Genomic DNA, 16,854 nt, shown 5'->3' with positions numbered 1-16,854 from the left:
GTCCGGATGGGCTATCGACCGCGTTAATCGCCCCCCGTGAATCGCTTCGTTCACTGTTCAACTCTTTCCGATGACCATCATTTCGACTGTGGGCTACACCATGAGACGGAGATGATCCCCCATCCCACTGCCGGCGTCCCCTCGTGGGGTCCTCCCCCCCGTGCCTATAACCCCAGCGGCGCCAGACGTCCACCCGATCTCTCTCACCCCCAGTCGGAGATGTCCACGTCCATGCCACAGCCGCTCCCCAGGCAGCCGGCAGTGATCGATCTCACCGCAAATGTCGGGGATACACAGGAGAGAGAACCGCCGGCGAAACGGCCGAGGCTGGACCTGCCCGTCGCCGCCTCCTCCGTGGGCGACCGGAGCCCGTTCCCGGGGAGTGCTGGAGAGGCAAGGATCACCCCGGGCGTGGGGAGCGCCAAACCGCCGTCCTTCGCCTTGCGGGGGCGGCCGGTGTGGTCCTTCCAGGCCTTGGTGTCCGAAGCTCCCGGTGCGGGTGATGCCCGGGAGGGTGATGCGGCGGCCGTCGCACAACGCGGGAAACGTGCAGAGCCCCCCCCGTTTCCTGTGCTGCCGTGGCAAGGTCCCCCTCCATCTTCGCTGGAGTCTGCTGGCGCGAAATCGCGAGACAGCTCCCCGTCAACGGTGGTGCAGACAACCCCTTATCACATCGAAGTTCCGCCCAGTGCGCCGGTGCTCAAAGGGGACCGTGAGTATTCCCTTTCAGACCCAAAGGATAGGAAATGAGCTCTTCTGACAGACGGTAATCGCGCAGGAATCGCGGACTTTTCGCCTTGGACCGGAAACCACCCGGAAGACGTCCTGAACGAGCAGACGGCGAAACAAGGCCACTATGATCGGACGCAAGTGTCCCAGAACGAGTCCAACACCGCTCGGCCCTCCCTCTACGCGCAATTGAAACACCGCTCGGGCTTGCATATGCTCTCTGCCGTCTTTACGGCCGCGCTGGAGAAGCGTCAAAACCACAACACCGTCGCGAACCCCTCCACCTTCAAACCACCACCCCGCGTCACCCTCACGGATAATAAGCGCGAAGTCTGGCTGCGCGACCTGGCTAATTCATCGGTCCCGTTGCGCCGGTTGAGCCGGACCATCCCTCACGGGATCCGGGGCAAGGTGCTCCTGGACCAGTGTTTGAGCAAATGGATCCCTGTCAGCCGCGCCGTGTGGCTGGCCAAGTGTGTCGGTGCCAACGAAATCCGTGCGTTCAAGAGAAAGGGGACGAGTGGAACGTTGGCGGTCGGGTTGGAGGCCAAATGGGTTCGTGACTGGACCGCAACCGTCCAACAGTTCCTGGAGGGCGTGGTCGCTGCCTGTGGATCTGCGGATTGGAGGAGGAAGATGACATATGCGTATGTTCCCCACGCGGATGGTGGTGTGGTCGCTGAGGGAATACAACGAACTAACTCTTCACAGTGTCAGCTTGACTGCGCGCCTGTTCTTTGAGCGACTGCTTGACCATGACCAGTATCTCGGGTGGTTCTTGACGTCCTTGGAGGTTGCGCCCCTGAATACCGTCCCTGCTTGGCTTTTGATGCTTGGTATTTACTGGGACAGTATCCTACGGTATAGGAAGCGTGCACGACGATTGACCGAGTCGCTACTGGCAAAGCTGCATCCGGTATGGCCGACCGCACCTCAATTGACCCCCACTATGTCTGATTCGATGTGATAGATCTCCGAGCTCGACCGCACGGCTCCTCTCCGACCCCTGGCCGATCGCCTGTCTTTCTTCGTCAAGCGACTCATCCTCGAACATACCTCCTCTGTCGTACTGCTGGACTCCTGGGACAAGTATAAGGACCTCATCTCATCTTGTTTGGATTTCAACGACAATGTCCACAAAGCAGTATTCCAGACTCTCGCCGAACGCAACCTGCGTATACAGTCGCCCAAGAGCCAACACGGGCTGGGGCAGCAATCGTCTCAGCAGCGTTTGATACATCTCTTGGATTCCATCAACGCTACCCATGATATCTCGGCGACCTCCGCCGCGTGCTTGGATGCCATTGACGATAGAGGCGTCGTGGTTTCGAAGCTTCTCGAGTGGACCGCTACCTCGTTCCGCTACGGTATCTGCCGTGTCTACACCGCTGTTCGTCTCTTGCGGAAATGGAAAGCGTCCGGAGTCGATATCGACTCGCACATCTTAGACTTTCTCAACGGCGACCGAGACTCTGACTCGTTAAACATGGGCAACATCTACCACGTCATTTCGGAGCTCGTCAGGTCCCAGACTTTCTCGGTGGGGCGGTATCTGCAATGGTTGATGGCCAAAGGTGTTGCAGCAGATCATTCAGAGCCCGGCCAGCCCCAGCAGTCGGAAGCGCTCGGACTCTTGCTGCAGCTTCCTACGGGCCGGCTCCCAGAGCATGTCCGCAACCTCCGCAACACGCTCTTGACACGGGCTGGGATTTCGGCATCCCAAGAGGAATCGACAATCGCCAGTCTGAAGGCATCCGTCGCCGAACAGCTCCCCGACGTTTTCGAAGCTCAAATGCTGGGTGTCACAATGGCCGACATGTCACCAAACGATCTGACGTGGGCGGTCAAGTCCGAAATTGGTCAGTGGATGCGACGAGGTGTGACTGGGTACGCCCGTGAGAGCCATCGGAAAATTCCCGGGGCTTCTTGGGCCTCGGAGGCTCGAGTTTGCGCCCTAAATCCCGACCAGTTTTATCGTGTGCGGAGCATCCTGGAGAGCTTTGAAGATCTTTCGATGCTTGCAGACGTGCTGAAGCAGGCTAGCAACTCCGAGGATAGTGTGGTTCTGGCCTCTGCTGCCGACACCGTCAGCTATCATTTCAGTTCCTTGAGCGCAATTGGTGCGGTGGCAGACCTTTTCAAAGGCCTGGTCGAATCATACTCCTGCTTGAAGCGACTTGGACCGCCGAATCTGGATCTGGTATTTTCGCTCATTGAGCTGGGCCTCCAGATGCCCCACGAGCATAACACCGTTGCCCTCCTCCGGCAAGATCTCTGTCGGATAGAAAACCGGTCGGCATTGACGGCGCCGTCGCCCCTCTCGGACCACGCCCCCTTGGCTTTCAACCCAATGGACTCCGCTCTCCAGGAGAAGCTCGACCAGCTTCTTGGACCCAACGGCGGTATTGACGAATCCACGATGGACACCATCTTCAGCTCACTCACGAAGATCCTCGGGTCCGTCGATGGACAACCCAGGCTGTCGGCGAATGACGCCTGCCGATATCTCGCGCAGTTGAGGCTATTCCGCCCCAAGCACTTTGACGGCATGCTCGTGCGCTGGATCTGCTCGCTCTTGAGGTCACCCACACGGCCCGCACTCTCCCAGATCCTACCACCTCTGATCGGCGTGGGATGTGTCACTATCCAGGCCTTTGTGTTTTTGGTGAAACGGATCTTGCAGTCCGAAAAGGTCGCCACGGCGTTCCCCAACCTTGCGGATTTGAGGATCGATCTTCTTGAGCTCCTCATCCCGTCCGATTCGTTCGAACCAAACAGCCATCCGGATCTAGTCACGTACCGCTTCCACCTGGCACAGCGAGAGTTTATTGCCAAGCACCCCCGGGAAACTTTCGATATCGTTCGCGATGCCATTTCCCTGATCAACTCTCACCATGGCCAAGTTAACCCCCGACGAGCGGACCTTACCAGCTGCGCGATGAGCCTAGTTCACATCCTCCTTACCCAGGACCCTGAACGGGCTGTGAAATACTGCATGGAGAAGTTTGTCGACCATCCGTCCTCCACGGGCGTACTGCAACAGGCTCTTGATCATCTTCTGGGGTTCGATTCTGAACCTGACCGACCGGCCGAGAAGGTCGTCGAGATGAATGACGACTTCTCTCTGCCGTTTTGCCAGCTGAAGCTCCAGATGATGTTCAACGCGGAGCCGGGCAACAGTGCGAACAATGGCATCGTCGATTCCATGTTCAGTGCAGCCGTGGCGGACTCTCGTGCGAACCGCTCTCACTGGGTTGGTCTCGTTAGTCTGATGAGTCTCGATGCCGTGCGGCAGATCCGTGAACGCGCCGAAAAGGCTTTCTTCGCTATCCCCATGTTCGAGGAGCCTGCTCATGACTCTACAACGGATCGAACGAGTTCACCAGACATCGCCAAACTCTATCTTACCATTATCGAGAAGCTGGCCTTCAGTGTTCCTGAGACCGGGGTACCGTTTGTCGCTCCTATTATCGTGGAGAAGATGGACCTTCTGCTCCATCGGCTCGTCGTCATGCAGAATAACTTCCTCAGTAGCGCCGCCAACAAGCAGGGCAGCGCTTCCGAGCAGATGGCTCGCGCCCGAGCTAATTTTGAGCGGACCCTCGCCTTCTGGTTCTCTGCCTTGCTGAAGATCGTGGTCATCCATCGGAATTCCTTCGTGCCGTCTTCCCTGACTGCGCGGCCCACCATCATCCAGGAGCAGTCTCGCCTCTTGATCTCCATCTTCTGCATCTCGCTTGCACGTCTGCCTGACAACGTGCTGCGTCTTTTCCCCGCCGCCGACTACTTCCCCCACCCCGTCTTGTCGGAAAAGGACCGCCCATGCCCTGGGATCCTGCTGCAGACGCACGCGCTGGACGTCGCAGCGTCCCTAATCGACATGTTCCCAGACGAGGCGCGGCAGGGCTGCGCACGCTTCCTCAAGGAAAAATGCCCGCCATTTATCCAGGTCCAAGCCAATCCCCGGGTCCCGTATCTCCTCGGGCCGGTCCCGGACGTCGCTGCGAACGCCCCTCAACCGGCGTCCCTCTCGTCGCCGTCGCCTGTAGCCAGTGGGTCAACGCCTACCCCAATCCCCTCAAACAGCTTTACCCCCGGCCCAGCGGCGCCGCAACACCAGATCCCGGCGGCGAGTATACCGCCTGGCCTATCGGAAGGCGCCAACTACATTGCCGGACAGCTTCGCCTGCAGTACCGCGGCCGGGTGGTGGGCCCCTATCCAGTCCGTCCGTGGGAACTCCTCGAAGACGCAGCTCCTATCGTCGGGGTGAATGATACGGCGATTAACCTGAAACATTTCGATGCCCGCCGAGTCCGGGCTTGAACATGCTCTTGTCCCATGGACACTTCTAATACTTATGAGATTTTGATTGGAACGTACATAGCCTTGATCCTTATTTTCTCCTGTTTTCTTTTTTTTTTTTTTTTTTTCCCTTTGTTGCTTACCTTTTTGTTAATTCCCTTGCGCCTCGCATTATTCGTCGGTTGATACCAGCTTCATTTGCATATACATTTGTTGGAGATGGTTTGGTTTCAGAATCCTGCATCGGTTGTCTTCTAGGCTTGGGAATACCTCTCCACTTGCGTGTCTGGTTTTTACATTTCACATTTGCTTTTTTCTGACAAGTCGTGTACCGGTTGGGATATTTATGGCTGTTTGTCAAGGGTCCCGGCCATGACCGTGAGGATTGTACATATTAGAAGGCGTTTATACTTTACTTAGTATTGGGACTCGTATAGTCTGCCATGCGTGGTGTCGCATGGTTAACATGATGATTATGATTGAGATAGCGATTATAGTAGGGTCGGCGTGTTGTTATTCGATTAGCTAGAGAAATGTCTACCATTGAATTCATCTGATCAATTGATTTACCACTGTTAATGTATGTATATGGATAGGTATGGTATATGGAGATGGCACGTGCGGGCGGTGAGAGGCAGGAAGTGAATTTGCTTCGACGTCATTCCGATTTCGCCATTTTCTCTCTTCTCCAGGGGTTCACTTTTCTTTACTTTCAGACCATTGCTTTTAATCAGATTGTTGAAACAGTCATTTACAATGTTCCCCACAGCGAGATGCCTCGCCGCTAAACCCTCGGGTTTCATCAAGCGTAGCGCAGACGAGCTCAGCCGGCTGTCGAAGATCGGTCCGTCCCAATAAACCCTCAATTATCGAAATAGATACATGATAGATATCTATCTATCTACCTAGAAATCGAGAAACTAACACAGTCGGTACAGCATGGAACTCCGAAGCCCTCCACACCCCCACAAAACCCTACGTCTTCCTCGACTTCGAGGATGAATCCACCGTCGCAGGCTGCAAGACCATGGCGGACCGCGTCGTCGGCGGCTTCAGCACCGCCAATTTGGACTACGAGCCCGCGGACCCGGCGTCGCATTCGCCGGCCCATGCGCGCTTCCACGGGAGTATTTCGACGCGGTTGCCTAATAACTGGAGAGTTGAGCGGACGGGTATGTCCAACCAAGCTCTTTCTTATATCTTCGCGACGGAAAGAAAGAAACAAACACTAACGTGTCGATGGAACCAGGCTACGCAGCCTTCCGCAACAGAGACCGCGGCATGTGGCTCTTCGGCCGTCTATACTGGGACATCGACCCCTACACGTATCTCGCGCTACGCATCAAATCCGACGGCCGGCGCTACACGGTCAACATCCAGACGGACTCGATCGTCGAGACGGATATCCACCAGCACCGTCTATACACGCGACATCACCGCGTCCAGGACGCTGAATTCTCCTCCTCCGCTTCTTCCTCCCCCTCATCTTCATCCACCCTCGACGACCCCTCCCTCGCCGAGTCGCTCTACCCACAAGGCATCCCCGCCGCCCTATCCGACGTGCCGCCCGAGGAAACCGTTTTCGCCTCCTCCCCTACCAGTACGACCGCCTCCGACTCCGGGTGGGAAACCGTCCTCCTCCCGTTCAACTCCTTCGTCCGCACAAACCACGGCTATGTCACCGAGCCGCAGACGTCTCTGCTCCGCCAGCGCGTCAAAAGTATCGGTATCGGCTTGACGGACCGTATCGACGGTCCGTACGACCTGCGCATCCATCGGATCTGGGCCACGAACGGGATGAGCGAGTCTGAGATCGAAGAGGAGAGACGCATCTGTGGTGAGAATGCCTTGCATGTCGATGAGGGCGTACGGACGGGCTGGACGGGCGATACCGTTGGTCAGGAGGTTGCTCCTTCTGCTGATGCTAGTGCTGGTGCTGGTGGTGCTGGTGCGCGTGGTGAACCGAAAGCGAAGAAGGGTTTGAAGGGGCTGAAGGATGAGTGGGAGGAGTAATCATTGCTCTTTCTTTCGTTTCTGGTCTTGTCTTTAAAAAAGGATTAGGATGTGTTTCGTAGATTGGTCGGTTTCGATACCATTTTTGCATTCTCTGTATAAAATCTAAATACTACAGTATCTGAAGAATATAATGCGTAACTAGTGTCAAATCTTATCTGTCAATAAAGTATATAAAAACAAGTCCTACCACCCCACCCATAAATCCCTACACCCCATAGGTAAATATCATTTAAAAAAAGGAAGAGTGATCAAACACCCCCCGTAATCCTCTCCCAAGCCTCCTTATACTTCTCACTCGTCCTCAACGCAATCTCCTCACTCATCCTGACACCCTCCTTCCCCTTCAACCCCTCCCTCACCAACCAATCGCGCAAAAACTGCTTATCGAAGCTCTGCTGCCCGCGCCCGACGGCGTACGAATCCTTCGGCCAGAAGCGCGACGAGTCAGGCGTGAGGACCTCGTCGGCCAGCACGACCTCATTGGTGGCTTCGTCGAGGCCGAACTCGAATTTCGTGTCGGCGATGATGACGCCGCGGGTGAGCGCGTATTCGTGCGCCGCTTTGTAGAGTTTGAGTGCGAGGGCGGCGACGGTGGAGGCGTGGGGTTCGCCGAGGATTTTGATGGCTTTTTATTATGAGTGTGGTTAGTATGAGTCATACTTTGTGACATTTACATTGTAGGCAAATGAAAGGGAAGAAAGGGAAGAAAGGGAAGAAAGGGAAGAAAGGGAAGAAAGGGAAGAAAGGGAAGAAAGGGAAGAAAGGGAAGAAAGGGAAGAAAGGGAAAAGGGAAAGGGGAAATACCCTGATCAGGATGAATATTCTCATCATGCTCGCCCTGCTCCGCCTTCGTGCTAGGCGTATAAATCGGCCCATCAGGGAACGCCTGACTCTCCTGCAACCCCGGCGCAACCGGAATCCCATGGACAGTCCCGGACTTCTTGTACTCGTTCCATGCGGAACCGGTGATGTACCCGCGCACGATCGCCTCAATGGGCAGGATCTTGAGCTTGCGCACCTGCATGCTGCGGTTCTGGAGGACGGGGCGCAGCGACGCGGGGATTTGCGGGGGGAGGTCGAGCGTTAGGAAGTGCGTGCGGAGCCCGGGGATGGCGTCGGTGAGGATCTTGAACCATGTTTTGGTGCACAGCGTGAGGAGGACGCCTTTGTTGGGGATGCCCTGCGTTTACCACCTTGTTAGTATTTTTGATTTTTGGCAGGAGAGGAGGGAGGAATTGGAAAGAGAGAAAGGAGGAGGTACATTCTCCATGATCACATCGTAGGCGGAGATGCGGTCCGTTGCGATGAAGAGGAGCGTCTTTTCGTCGACCTCGTACAGATCGCGGACCTTGCCGCGGGCCACGAGGGGCAATGCGCCCTGGAGGTCGGTGGTTGTATAAGCCTGGTCTGCCATTGTGAAGTGCTGTGTTTGGTGGGGAGAAGGAAGACGGATGAAGTCATTTCGGAGTCAACTTTTTTTGATGGCGGGGGAGTTGTGCCTCAGGCAGCATTCCCCTCCTGCGTCACGCCATGGTAGCCTGAGGAATCCACCCGAGCCCTAAGTAGCAGGAAATACCACTTCGGCTTATTACTGGATACCAGGTGTGAGGAATAGCTAAGTCCTAGTAGGTGATAATCCCAGAGCTTTAGTGTGTTCATATCATCTGCGATTTATAATATGGTGAGCTGAAGTTTGAGCGTGGTGACTGATCTGTATTCTGGAGATAGGCTTATATCATAAAATATACTTCGTAAATAACGTCTATAGGAAAGAAAACGATGTAAGCTATATTGAATCTCTGAATTAGGCCGTAGTCCGCATAGCTTCGCGACTCTGGATATATTCCTGTCTCTCCCGTGCCCAAACATCATCAACCACAGACAACGGACACGGTTTGTCCTGTCCCGGCAAGTAGACATCCGGATCAATCGTCCGCACCTTCGCCCCCGGAGGCAGACCCAGGCCCTTCGCCTTGGGGGCGCCCTCCGTCTCCAGCCGCTCGAGCTCCTTTATCCCATCCGCATCTGACGCACTGCGCAACAGCGCCCAGAACTCGTCGTCCGGACACCACAAGTCATTATCACTGACCTTCCCCTGTTCAACTAGATCGCGGATGATTTGACCCGTCCGTTTGTACATGTCGATATGCGAGGGATTGCACCACACGTTGCGGTCGCATTCCATGTACGCCCTGGCCAACCGCAGCGCGAGCGACACGTCAGGCAGCACCATCAACCGAGCAGGGCTATCCGCATCCGGAAAGGCAGCGAAGGCACCAAAGACACCCTGCGCCTCCGATAGCGACATCTTCCCATAGGCGACGGCGTCGCGCAGCGCGTAGTCCAACCTATCGGCACAGAGATGCGGCGCGGGCCTCTCAACAAGCGGGTAGAGATGCTCCTCGAGCGGTTTGAGGTCCGCGAAGCCGTGCCGCGCCAGGATCTCCGGTAGGGGTGTCATGGCGATGTACCGCGCTTTGTGCTCCTCGTGGTAGCTGTCTTCGTCTGGTTTGGACAGCGCCCAGTCCATGACATGGCTGAGGGCTGTGTGGCTGACGTCGTGGAGAAGCGCGGCGACTTGTTCCGCGACGCTGGCTCCGACTTTGCGGACGAGGAGGAAGGCTCCGACGGAGTGCTCGAAGCGCGAGACTCGCGGCCCGAGGTTGAATAGGGCTGTTATGCCACTTTGCCAGACTCCTGTTAGACGCTGGAGGGTTGGAGAGCGGAGGAGCTCGACGAGGATGGGCTCTGTGATGTGGTGGTCGCCGTAGATTTGGTCGTGGATGAGGACGGAGGACTCCGAGGGGAATTGCAGGGATTGGAAGTACCCCGCTTGTAAGGGTGCCATGCTGCAGTTTTGAGGGAGACACGCGCGAGGGACTTCGTCGGTTTTGCACATCTTGTTCTGGTCTATGTTTGAAGCGATACAATTCAGGTTGACGTTGGGAGAATGTTGAGCGCGTTATGTTACATCGACGAAAGAGGAAGACAACAAACAGGCAGCAGTGTCGGATACGACCCAAGACATGCCCTAGTGATGTCATAACTAAGCAGATCAATTTTATTATTTGACATATCATTCAAGATTAGATTCAATCGAGACGGATCATTCCATTCATTATTAAGTAAATTATAATATCTTTCCTCAGCAGTGGTCGGTAGTCTTGCACCATCCCACGCACGCGGCCACGATGATGGCAATGATAAGAACTAAAGCCGTTAGACCAATCCAGCTACTCAATCAAGACACAACGAGATGTGGGGAGAGACTTACTGACGATAAAAAGCGCCCACCACTTCCATTTGCGCGCGTTTCGCGCGCTGGTGATCCCCTTGTCCAGGTGATCGTTGGCCTTGAGCGTATCGTCCGCGACCTCCTTCGTCTTCTCTTCAATATTCTCCACCACGGGGTCCTGCAGATGGACCAGCTGCGCCACCTCCTGGGAGAGTGTGTTCAGCTCGATAAAGTCGCGCTCGATCTTGCGCAGGGCGGCGGATCGCTCTGCGATGCGATCCTGGGCGTCTCGCGCGGCGGTGCTGCGCATGCCTTGGATCTGCTATCGTCAGTACCTTACTAGAACCCGACGAGTCTGACACAGAGTCCTGTAAGTAGATACCTTGAAAGTCTGCTCCGTTCCCCCAAGCACATTCTGCACCCCCGACTCGACATCCTCCTCGGTCGCTGCCGGATGCGCAACATGGTACTGTCTGCGTACCTGCTCACGCAGTCGCACGTTGAAGTCGCTCTGAGCGCGGTAATACATCGCGATCTCAGTCTGCACATTGCCGCTGGCTACATCGAGCTGCGTGCGCGCGCGCGCATCGGGGGCGGCTGACACTTGGTCGCGGAGCTCGGACAGCAGGCTGCGACATCGCTGGAGGGAGGTGGTGATCTCGGATTCGGTGCGGTCGAGGTTGCTTCGGGCTTGCTGGTCCTCTGCAATTCCGGTGGAGTCCAGAAGGGCTTGTTGGGCAGTGGGGAGGTGGATCTCGCGTCTTGTGCGCAGGCTGCCGAGTTCTTCGGTGATTTGTTGGCGTTTGAGGAGGATGAGGGTCATTGGGTTGGTGGGTTCGGGTTGGAGTTCTAGGTTATTAGAGAGTGTCTAGAGACGTGGATATAGTAGTAGAAATACCGTATGAGTTGGGACCTTGCTCGAGGTCGCGGGGATAGCTGTAGTTGGCCATCGTGTTGGTGGTTTATTTAATGGTGAACGGGTCTATCAAGGGACCAGAATCGGCAGAACATGGGAATTATTTGACCAGGACACTTGACAAATCGACCAGCAGATGGGTTTTTCATATTTAATTCCATTTCATCATCACTGGTAATGGGCTCAGCCGTAAATACAGACGCCTAAAATCAGGCTGTGTCGGCCACTCAGCCTCGTGAGATCGGCATGGGGCGAACCGTGATGATTGGCCGCATTGACAACTTTCGACAGGAATTACCCAATGATCATCGCACCTAAAGATAGAACTGGGCCTTGAACTCTCACTGCATCTCTTGATAGAAACTAGAAAGCCTGAGTCTAGGATCTAGTATCGACCTATATAGCGCATCCACTTGTCGCAACACTGCTTATGGCCGGTTGGGGTCCGTTGGAGGGAACGGTACGCCTTCTCAGGCATCCTCATGTATTGTTTGGTGTCTTTAATACATAGATAGTATGGTTCAACGTGTCATTGCTACAATACAACGTCATTAGTCACCTCAGTTATCGTGTTGTAGACTTTGAATATACGTACATCCCGCAAATGGCTCGTTTGGATATGACCCAGCTCCACGGAGTATAGAGGGCTAGTCTCATATTTCATATTCTAACCGATAGTGATATACCTCGTATTAGAGCAGTCAACGGACTAAAAGCACCATCTGCTTCAAAATATCCACTGAAATCCTGTAAGCCTAGTGTGCTATACAGAAACCGGGGCTGTGTATTGGACAAATGTGGGGCAAAACCAGGCACGGTATCTAGTGGTATATCAGATAAATATCAGATAAACATAGAATCAGAAGCTTAACTGTGGTAACCATAGGCCCATATCCTGCACGTCAAGCGCAGTTCTCCATTCCATGCACTGCCAGGGTGGACCTGCACCATAGCAGCAAGGGCTCTGAGCAGTATCATGCAGCCCGGATCTTTATCCCCACTTTCCGTTCACTCTTAGCCACTATAACTCAGTGGTATCTTGTGTCACCGCATCCCAGAGTATGCCGTGGTTCAGGTGTCAATGCCGTTCATGGTAGACTCGGCCTGTTAATAGTTGTCCTGGACTCTGCATTGACTGTATCTCTCGTTAAGTCAGTGCAATGGCGCCTCAGCTCGTCAGTCGGTATACTATCTGTCGTGGGTTGGGTATAGACCTTCTCCAATCATTATGTAGGTTATCTGCCATAGATTAAATACAGACAGTGAACTACACAAGAACTGATAGATACACTTATCTTATCGTCCATCTTATCTATCTATCAAGATAACAGATTAGATTGGCCTTATCCGTGCGGGGTAAATGCTCCCAAACACAGGCTTATCTCCCCTCGTAGTCTTCTTCATTTTCATCTTCATTTCATTTTCAAACTTCAATCCTCAATTAAACATCTGTATACAAACATTGACAATATCTTTGAAAATGGCCGACCTCCCACACACCTCCAACTGGATCAACGGGTCCTACACCCCCCAACCCCCCACCGCATCCAAGTCACCAACCCGGCCAACGAATCCCCCATAGCAACCATAGACTCCACACCCCGCGAAACAGTCAACCAAATCATCCAAGACTCCCTCCAAACATTCCACACAGGAACATGGTCGAAGGCAGATGTCTCGGACCGCTTCGCCGTCCTCTCCACCGCCGCGCGCCTGCTGCGCGCCCGCATCCCTGAATTCGTGGAGCTCGAAACTCGTCAGATTGGACGTCCTATCCGCGAGATGCGCGCTCAGCTGGCGCGCGTGCCTGAGTGGTTGGAGTATTTTGCGTCTCTGGCGCGTGTGCACCAGGGTCAGGTTACGCCGTTTAAGGGGCCTGTTGTGAATACTTTGACGAGGCTGTGTGTTTTCTCCTGATAATTTTCCATCGATGATTTTGACTGCTAACTTTTAAACGCGGAAAGCCCCCTCGGAGTCGTTTGTCAGATCGTTCCCTATAACCACCCAATGCTGATCGCCATGAAGAAGATCGGGGCTGCCCTAGCGGCAGGGAACGTCGTGATCGTCAAAACCTCAGAGCTGGCGCCGCTGTCGGTCCTGCAGCTAGGTCCGCTCTTCAAAGAAGCCGGCCTACCCGATGGTGTACTCCAAATCGTCAGCGGGTACGGGGCCGAGACAGGCCGGTTCCTATGCGAGAGCCCCCATCTAGCCCGCATCGACGTGACGGGGGGCATTAACACGTACAAGGCGATTGCGGCGTCCGCGTCGGCCAACCTGATCCCCATCACAGCCGAGCTGGGCGGCAAAGCCCCCGTCTGTTTTTTCCCCAGCGTGGATGTGAATCAGGCCGTGCGAGCGGCTCTGTTCGCGAGCTTCATCGCCAGCGGGCAGACGTGCGTGACGGGGAGCCGGCTGCTGGTGCACGCGGATCTGTACGATGCGTTCAAGGAGCTGCTGGCGAAGCGGGTGCGGGCGCTGCGGGTGGGTGATCCCGCCGACGATAAGACGCAGATCGGCTCCGTTATCTCGAAGGCGGCTGTAGAGCGGTGCGCGGCGTTCGTGGAGCAGGCTGTTAAAGAGGGCGGGCGGGTTCTCTGCGGGGGCAATCCGACGACGAATAGCGACGGGAAGGGGTTCTTCTTCGAGCCGACTGTGATTGAGACGCACGCGGAGTCGAACCTCGCTTGTGCGGAGGTTTTTGGCCCCGTCATTGCGCTGCTGAGGTGCGAGTCGGAGGAGGAGATTGTGCGTGTTGCTAATGGGACGGAGTTTGCGTTGGGTGCGTCGGTGTGGTCGAATGATTTTACCCAGGCGCATCGCGTTGCGGATCAGATTGAGGCGGGGATTGTCTGGATTAATGGACATCATTTGAATGATCCGTCGTCGCCGTGGGGTGGATTTAAGCAGAGTGGGATTGGGAAGGAGAATGGGGTGGAGGCGTACGAGAGCTATACTAGGGTCAAGAGCACGGTGATGAACTACGGGGTGCCTCCTGTTTGGTTTGATGATGAGCCGGCCGATGCGCGATATGGTTAGATTGACTATCTAGGATAGACATCAAATGAAGTACAGGCTCTCCCGTTCCTCTCGCATCGTCTCCACGTCAATACTGAACCTGTATCAAAGAGTGAAAAATCAAGACCACCGGTCAAATAGCAAAGCCAGCCGTGTTCGTCAGTCGTCAGTCGTCCCCGAATAGATGGGTCGATCAGCCCAGCGAAGAATCACTGCACAACGCAGTTTCTAAGCGCCTCAGCCTTAGGAATGACATCGCGACGACGCTGCACCTCCTTGACAAGCGGCTGTCCGTCCCAGGGACACCAGACACGATCATGAGGCCAGATACGATGGTAAAGCTGACGAACGTGCATCCACTGCGCGCCATCCCAACGTCCGTCGGATCTATCGTCATCAGCATCATTCTCTTCATTCATATCCGTCTCTCTAGATTGAAGGATAGAAAGATAAACAAACCTAAGTTCAACCACGCCCGGCGCCAGCAGATAAGCTCTCAGCAAAACACAGCCCACAACCAAATCATAAGGCTTGCCGCCGGTGCAGACGGAGAAACTCATGGCGTCGCGGCGGATGCACAGCGGGTCCTGGGCGTCCGCGCCGATGCCATTGACGTAAATACCCTCTTTGGCGGTGGCGATGGGGCCGGTGAATCCTTCGTTCTTGGGACCGCAGACGGGGATGTTCGCGGCTTTGATGATGTTGGGAACGTCCTTGAGGAGCTGTTTCCAGGCCTTCTTCCAGTCGCGCGAGTCCCAGTCGCGGACGTGATAACGGTGAGTGTTGGCCTTGTTGTTGTCTCTTTGGGATGGTTAGTATCTATCTATCTATCTATCTTTCTTTGTTGGGGTTGTTTGGAGATGGGAAAGACTTACTCCATGATGGATGGATGGTTGGTTGGAGTGCACGTGATGGTTTGGGATCAGGGCAAGAGTGTGCACGTGCGCAGGTTTTCAAGAGAGAAAAATGCGAATTTATGTGCCTGGGCTGCCTGGCTGCCTGTGGTGTTGACCTATTATTGCGAGTGATTGTTTTCACTGGTTTGTTATGTTTCTACAGTGATTGACAGTGGCTTGGTTGGGACTGGCTTGCGTGAATGAGCAGATTCTATCATCTTGACAGAGAGTCACTGGTCTGTCTCTGTTTTCATATTATCCAGTACCTAACCTATAAGTGACTGGTAATTAACACAGAGTCATCCAGTCCATGTTCACATATTCTTTCAGTAAATGGAGTGGTATGTTTATAGTATCTATATAGAAGTACGGAGTATGGTCTTTTGAGTTCCTATATCAATACTAACCTGATGAGGAAATTATATGTTTACCACCATCCACTGGACTCTGAAATTAAATAATAGTTAACATTATCAATTCTCTGAATAATACAGTCACTGGTGACCTCTCCAGCCACCAACTATAACCTTGAAAGCCTACCAGAGTTGAGAAATCCAGCCTCATATTCTATGACCTCGACCAGCGGCCTATACTGCCTGTCGCCAGGCCTAGACCCCCCACCCCACGTGAGAGTATCCCAATGCAGTTATATCTACCATGGACAGAAAAATAGCAGGAAAATACCATCTCCAATACTATCCAACTTTATGATCAGGAGGCACGCTGGCGTAGATTGGGTTGGACGGAATGGTGGTCCGATCCGTGGTTATGATACGGACATATGTCATAGACACCTCAGGGTTCGGGCTGTAGTTTTGGAGTGGTATATACCTCCCATCCCCCGAATAGAGCCATTTTGATTCTTGATTATTTCTTAACTATCCTATCTATTAGTATACATCATTTGAAAGAATCAATCTGAAGAATCAATATCATCATCATCAGACAATATGACCTCCGCCGACACGCAGCAATCCCTCGACATTCAAATCCAAGATGATTTGAAATACGACATTCGTATCGAGAATTCCTACGTGGAGAGGTAAACCTCTTTTTCTTCTTCTCATCCATTACATTCCCTTCCAATCTTCATCATTGGCACAACTGACAAAAACAGCGGCGAATTCCACACAGACGGCGACCCAGACGACATCCTCACCACAGACGATGTCGACGACATGAGCATCCGCCACAACGGCGGCAAGCGCCACGTCTGCTCCTCCGGCGACGTCGGATCCACGGCCGGTCCGCGAGGCCGCATCGACCTCGTCGACGACGTGACCGACAACCGCATCTGCACGCTCGCCTGGAGTGCCTTTATGGAGCCCGGCAGGCCTAACCAGTTCATGATGCGCAACCATGATCCCAATTATGATGTTGATATTGGAGACTATAATGAGTTTGGGACGATGGGTGTCGTGCCTGTTTCGGTGAGGGAGTTGTAAGAGTCTAATGGTATTGCTTGCTTGAATTGGATTTACTCTGCTGTGGGATGTTCATTGGTTGGGTTTGTGTTGAGGCCAAAAGAAAAGGCAAAGGAGGGGAGGGGACGTTTATAGTGCTTGATTTGTCTTGTGTTTTTATGTATCTATGAGGTCTTTTCCTCTCTTAATACTAGTATTTGTTGGTTACATGACAGTCATTGGTATATACCTCGATTATTTCTAAAATGACAAAAATAAATTTATTCTATAGACACCTCGAACTGAAAGCAAGATACCTCCAAGATATTGAGATACTGGCC

General features: G+C 53.9%; 7 protein-coding genes across 7 annotated transcripts; 4 read left to right on the top strand and 3 right to left on the bottom strand.

The window, feature by feature from the left end:
• Positions 1-111: 111 nt before the first annotated feature.
• On the top strand, positions 112-5,053 carry P168DRAFT_230177 (mediator of RNA polymerase II transcription subunit 12; the record flags this gene model as incomplete). Its single annotated transcript, XM_024833222.1, has 4 exons — positions 112-712; positions 779-1,376; positions 1,441-1,645; positions 1,700-5,053. 4 exons carry the CDS (start codon positions 112-114, stop codon positions 5,051-5,053), a joined length of 4,758 nt encoding a protein of 1,585 aa, XP_024696370.1.
• A 678-nt stretch (positions 5,054-5,731) lies between these two features.
• On the top strand, positions 5,732-7,184 carry P168DRAFT_261717 (CIA30 family protein). The gene is made up of 3 exons (XM_024834709.1): positions 5,732-5,876; positions 5,971-6,204; positions 6,282-7,184. Exons 1-3 carry the CDS (start codon positions 5,789-5,791, stop codon positions 7,043-7,045), a joined length of 1,086 nt encoding a protein of 361 aa, XP_024696369.1. The 5' UTR covers positions 5,732-5,788; the 3' UTR covers positions 7,046-7,184.
• Positions 7,185-7,296: 112 nt separating this feature from the next.
• P168DRAFT_228536 (phosphoribosylaminoimidazolesuccinocarboxamide synthase) lies at positions 7,297-9,896 on the bottom strand (the record flags this gene model as incomplete). The annotated part of the gene is made up of 5 exons (XM_024833138.1): positions 7,297-7,673; positions 7,853-8,228; positions 8,310-8,471; positions 8,756-8,847; positions 8,882-9,896. 5 exons carry the CDS (start codon positions 9,894-9,896, stop codon positions 7,297-7,299), a joined length of 2,022 nt encoding a protein of 673 aa, XP_024696368.1.
• Positions 9,897-10,149: 253 nt separating this feature from the next.
• P168DRAFT_308035 (t-SNARE) lies at positions 10,150-11,369 on the bottom strand. The gene is made up of 4 exons (XM_024839161.1): positions 11,182-11,369; positions 10,666-11,132; positions 10,323-10,602; positions 10,150-10,258 (listed from the first exon to the last, which is right to left on the bottom strand). The coding sequence occupies exons 1-4, from the start codon at positions 11,231-11,233 to the stop codon at positions 10,194-10,196; spliced, it is 864 nt and encodes a 287-aa protein (XP_024696367.1). The 5' UTR covers positions 11,234-11,369; the 3' UTR covers positions 10,150-10,193.
• Positions 11,370-12,359: 990 nt separating this feature from the next.
• Positions 12,360-14,271, top strand: P168DRAFT_323003 (putative aldehyde dehydrogenase family protein; the record flags this gene model as incomplete). The annotated part of the gene is made up of 3 exons (XM_024840627.1): positions 12,360-12,378; positions 12,782-13,100; positions 13,164-14,271. 3 exons carry the CDS (start codon positions 12,360-12,362, stop codon positions 14,233-14,235), a joined length of 1,410 nt encoding a protein of 469 aa, XP_024696366.1. The 3' UTR covers positions 14,236-14,271.
• Positions 14,272-14,423: 152 nt separating this feature from the next.
• Positions 14,424-15,094, bottom strand: P168DRAFT_313917 (uncharacterized protein; the record flags this gene model as incomplete). Its single annotated transcript, XM_024839716.1, has 3 exons — positions 14,424-14,601; positions 14,674-15,015; positions 15,090-15,094. The coding sequence occupies 3 exons, from the start codon at positions 15,092-15,094 to the stop codon at positions 14,424-14,426; spliced, it is 525 nt and encodes a 174-aa protein (XP_024696365.1).
• An 856-nt stretch (positions 15,095-15,950) lies between these two features.
• P168DRAFT_323002 (aegerolysin family protein) lies at positions 15,951-16,766 on the top strand. Its single transcript, XM_024840626.1, has 2 exons — positions 15,951-16,152; positions 16,228-16,766. Exons 1-2 carry the CDS (start codon positions 16,061-16,063, stop codon positions 16,553-16,555), a joined length of 420 nt encoding a protein of 139 aa, XP_024696364.1. The 5' UTR covers positions 15,951-16,060; the 3' UTR covers positions 16,556-16,766.
• Positions 16,767-16,854: the final 88 nt, after the last annotated feature.

The sequence above is a fragment of the Aspergillus campestris genome (genome assembly GCF_002847485.1).
Source record: "Aspergillus campestris IBT 28561 chromosome Unknown P168scaffold_1, whole genome shotgun sequence".
Classification (NCBI taxonomy): domain Eukaryota; kingdom Fungi; phylum Ascomycota; class Eurotiomycetes; order Eurotiales; family Aspergillaceae; genus Aspergillus; species Aspergillus campestris.
This window is presented reverse-complemented; position numbering and strand designations above follow the sequence as displayed.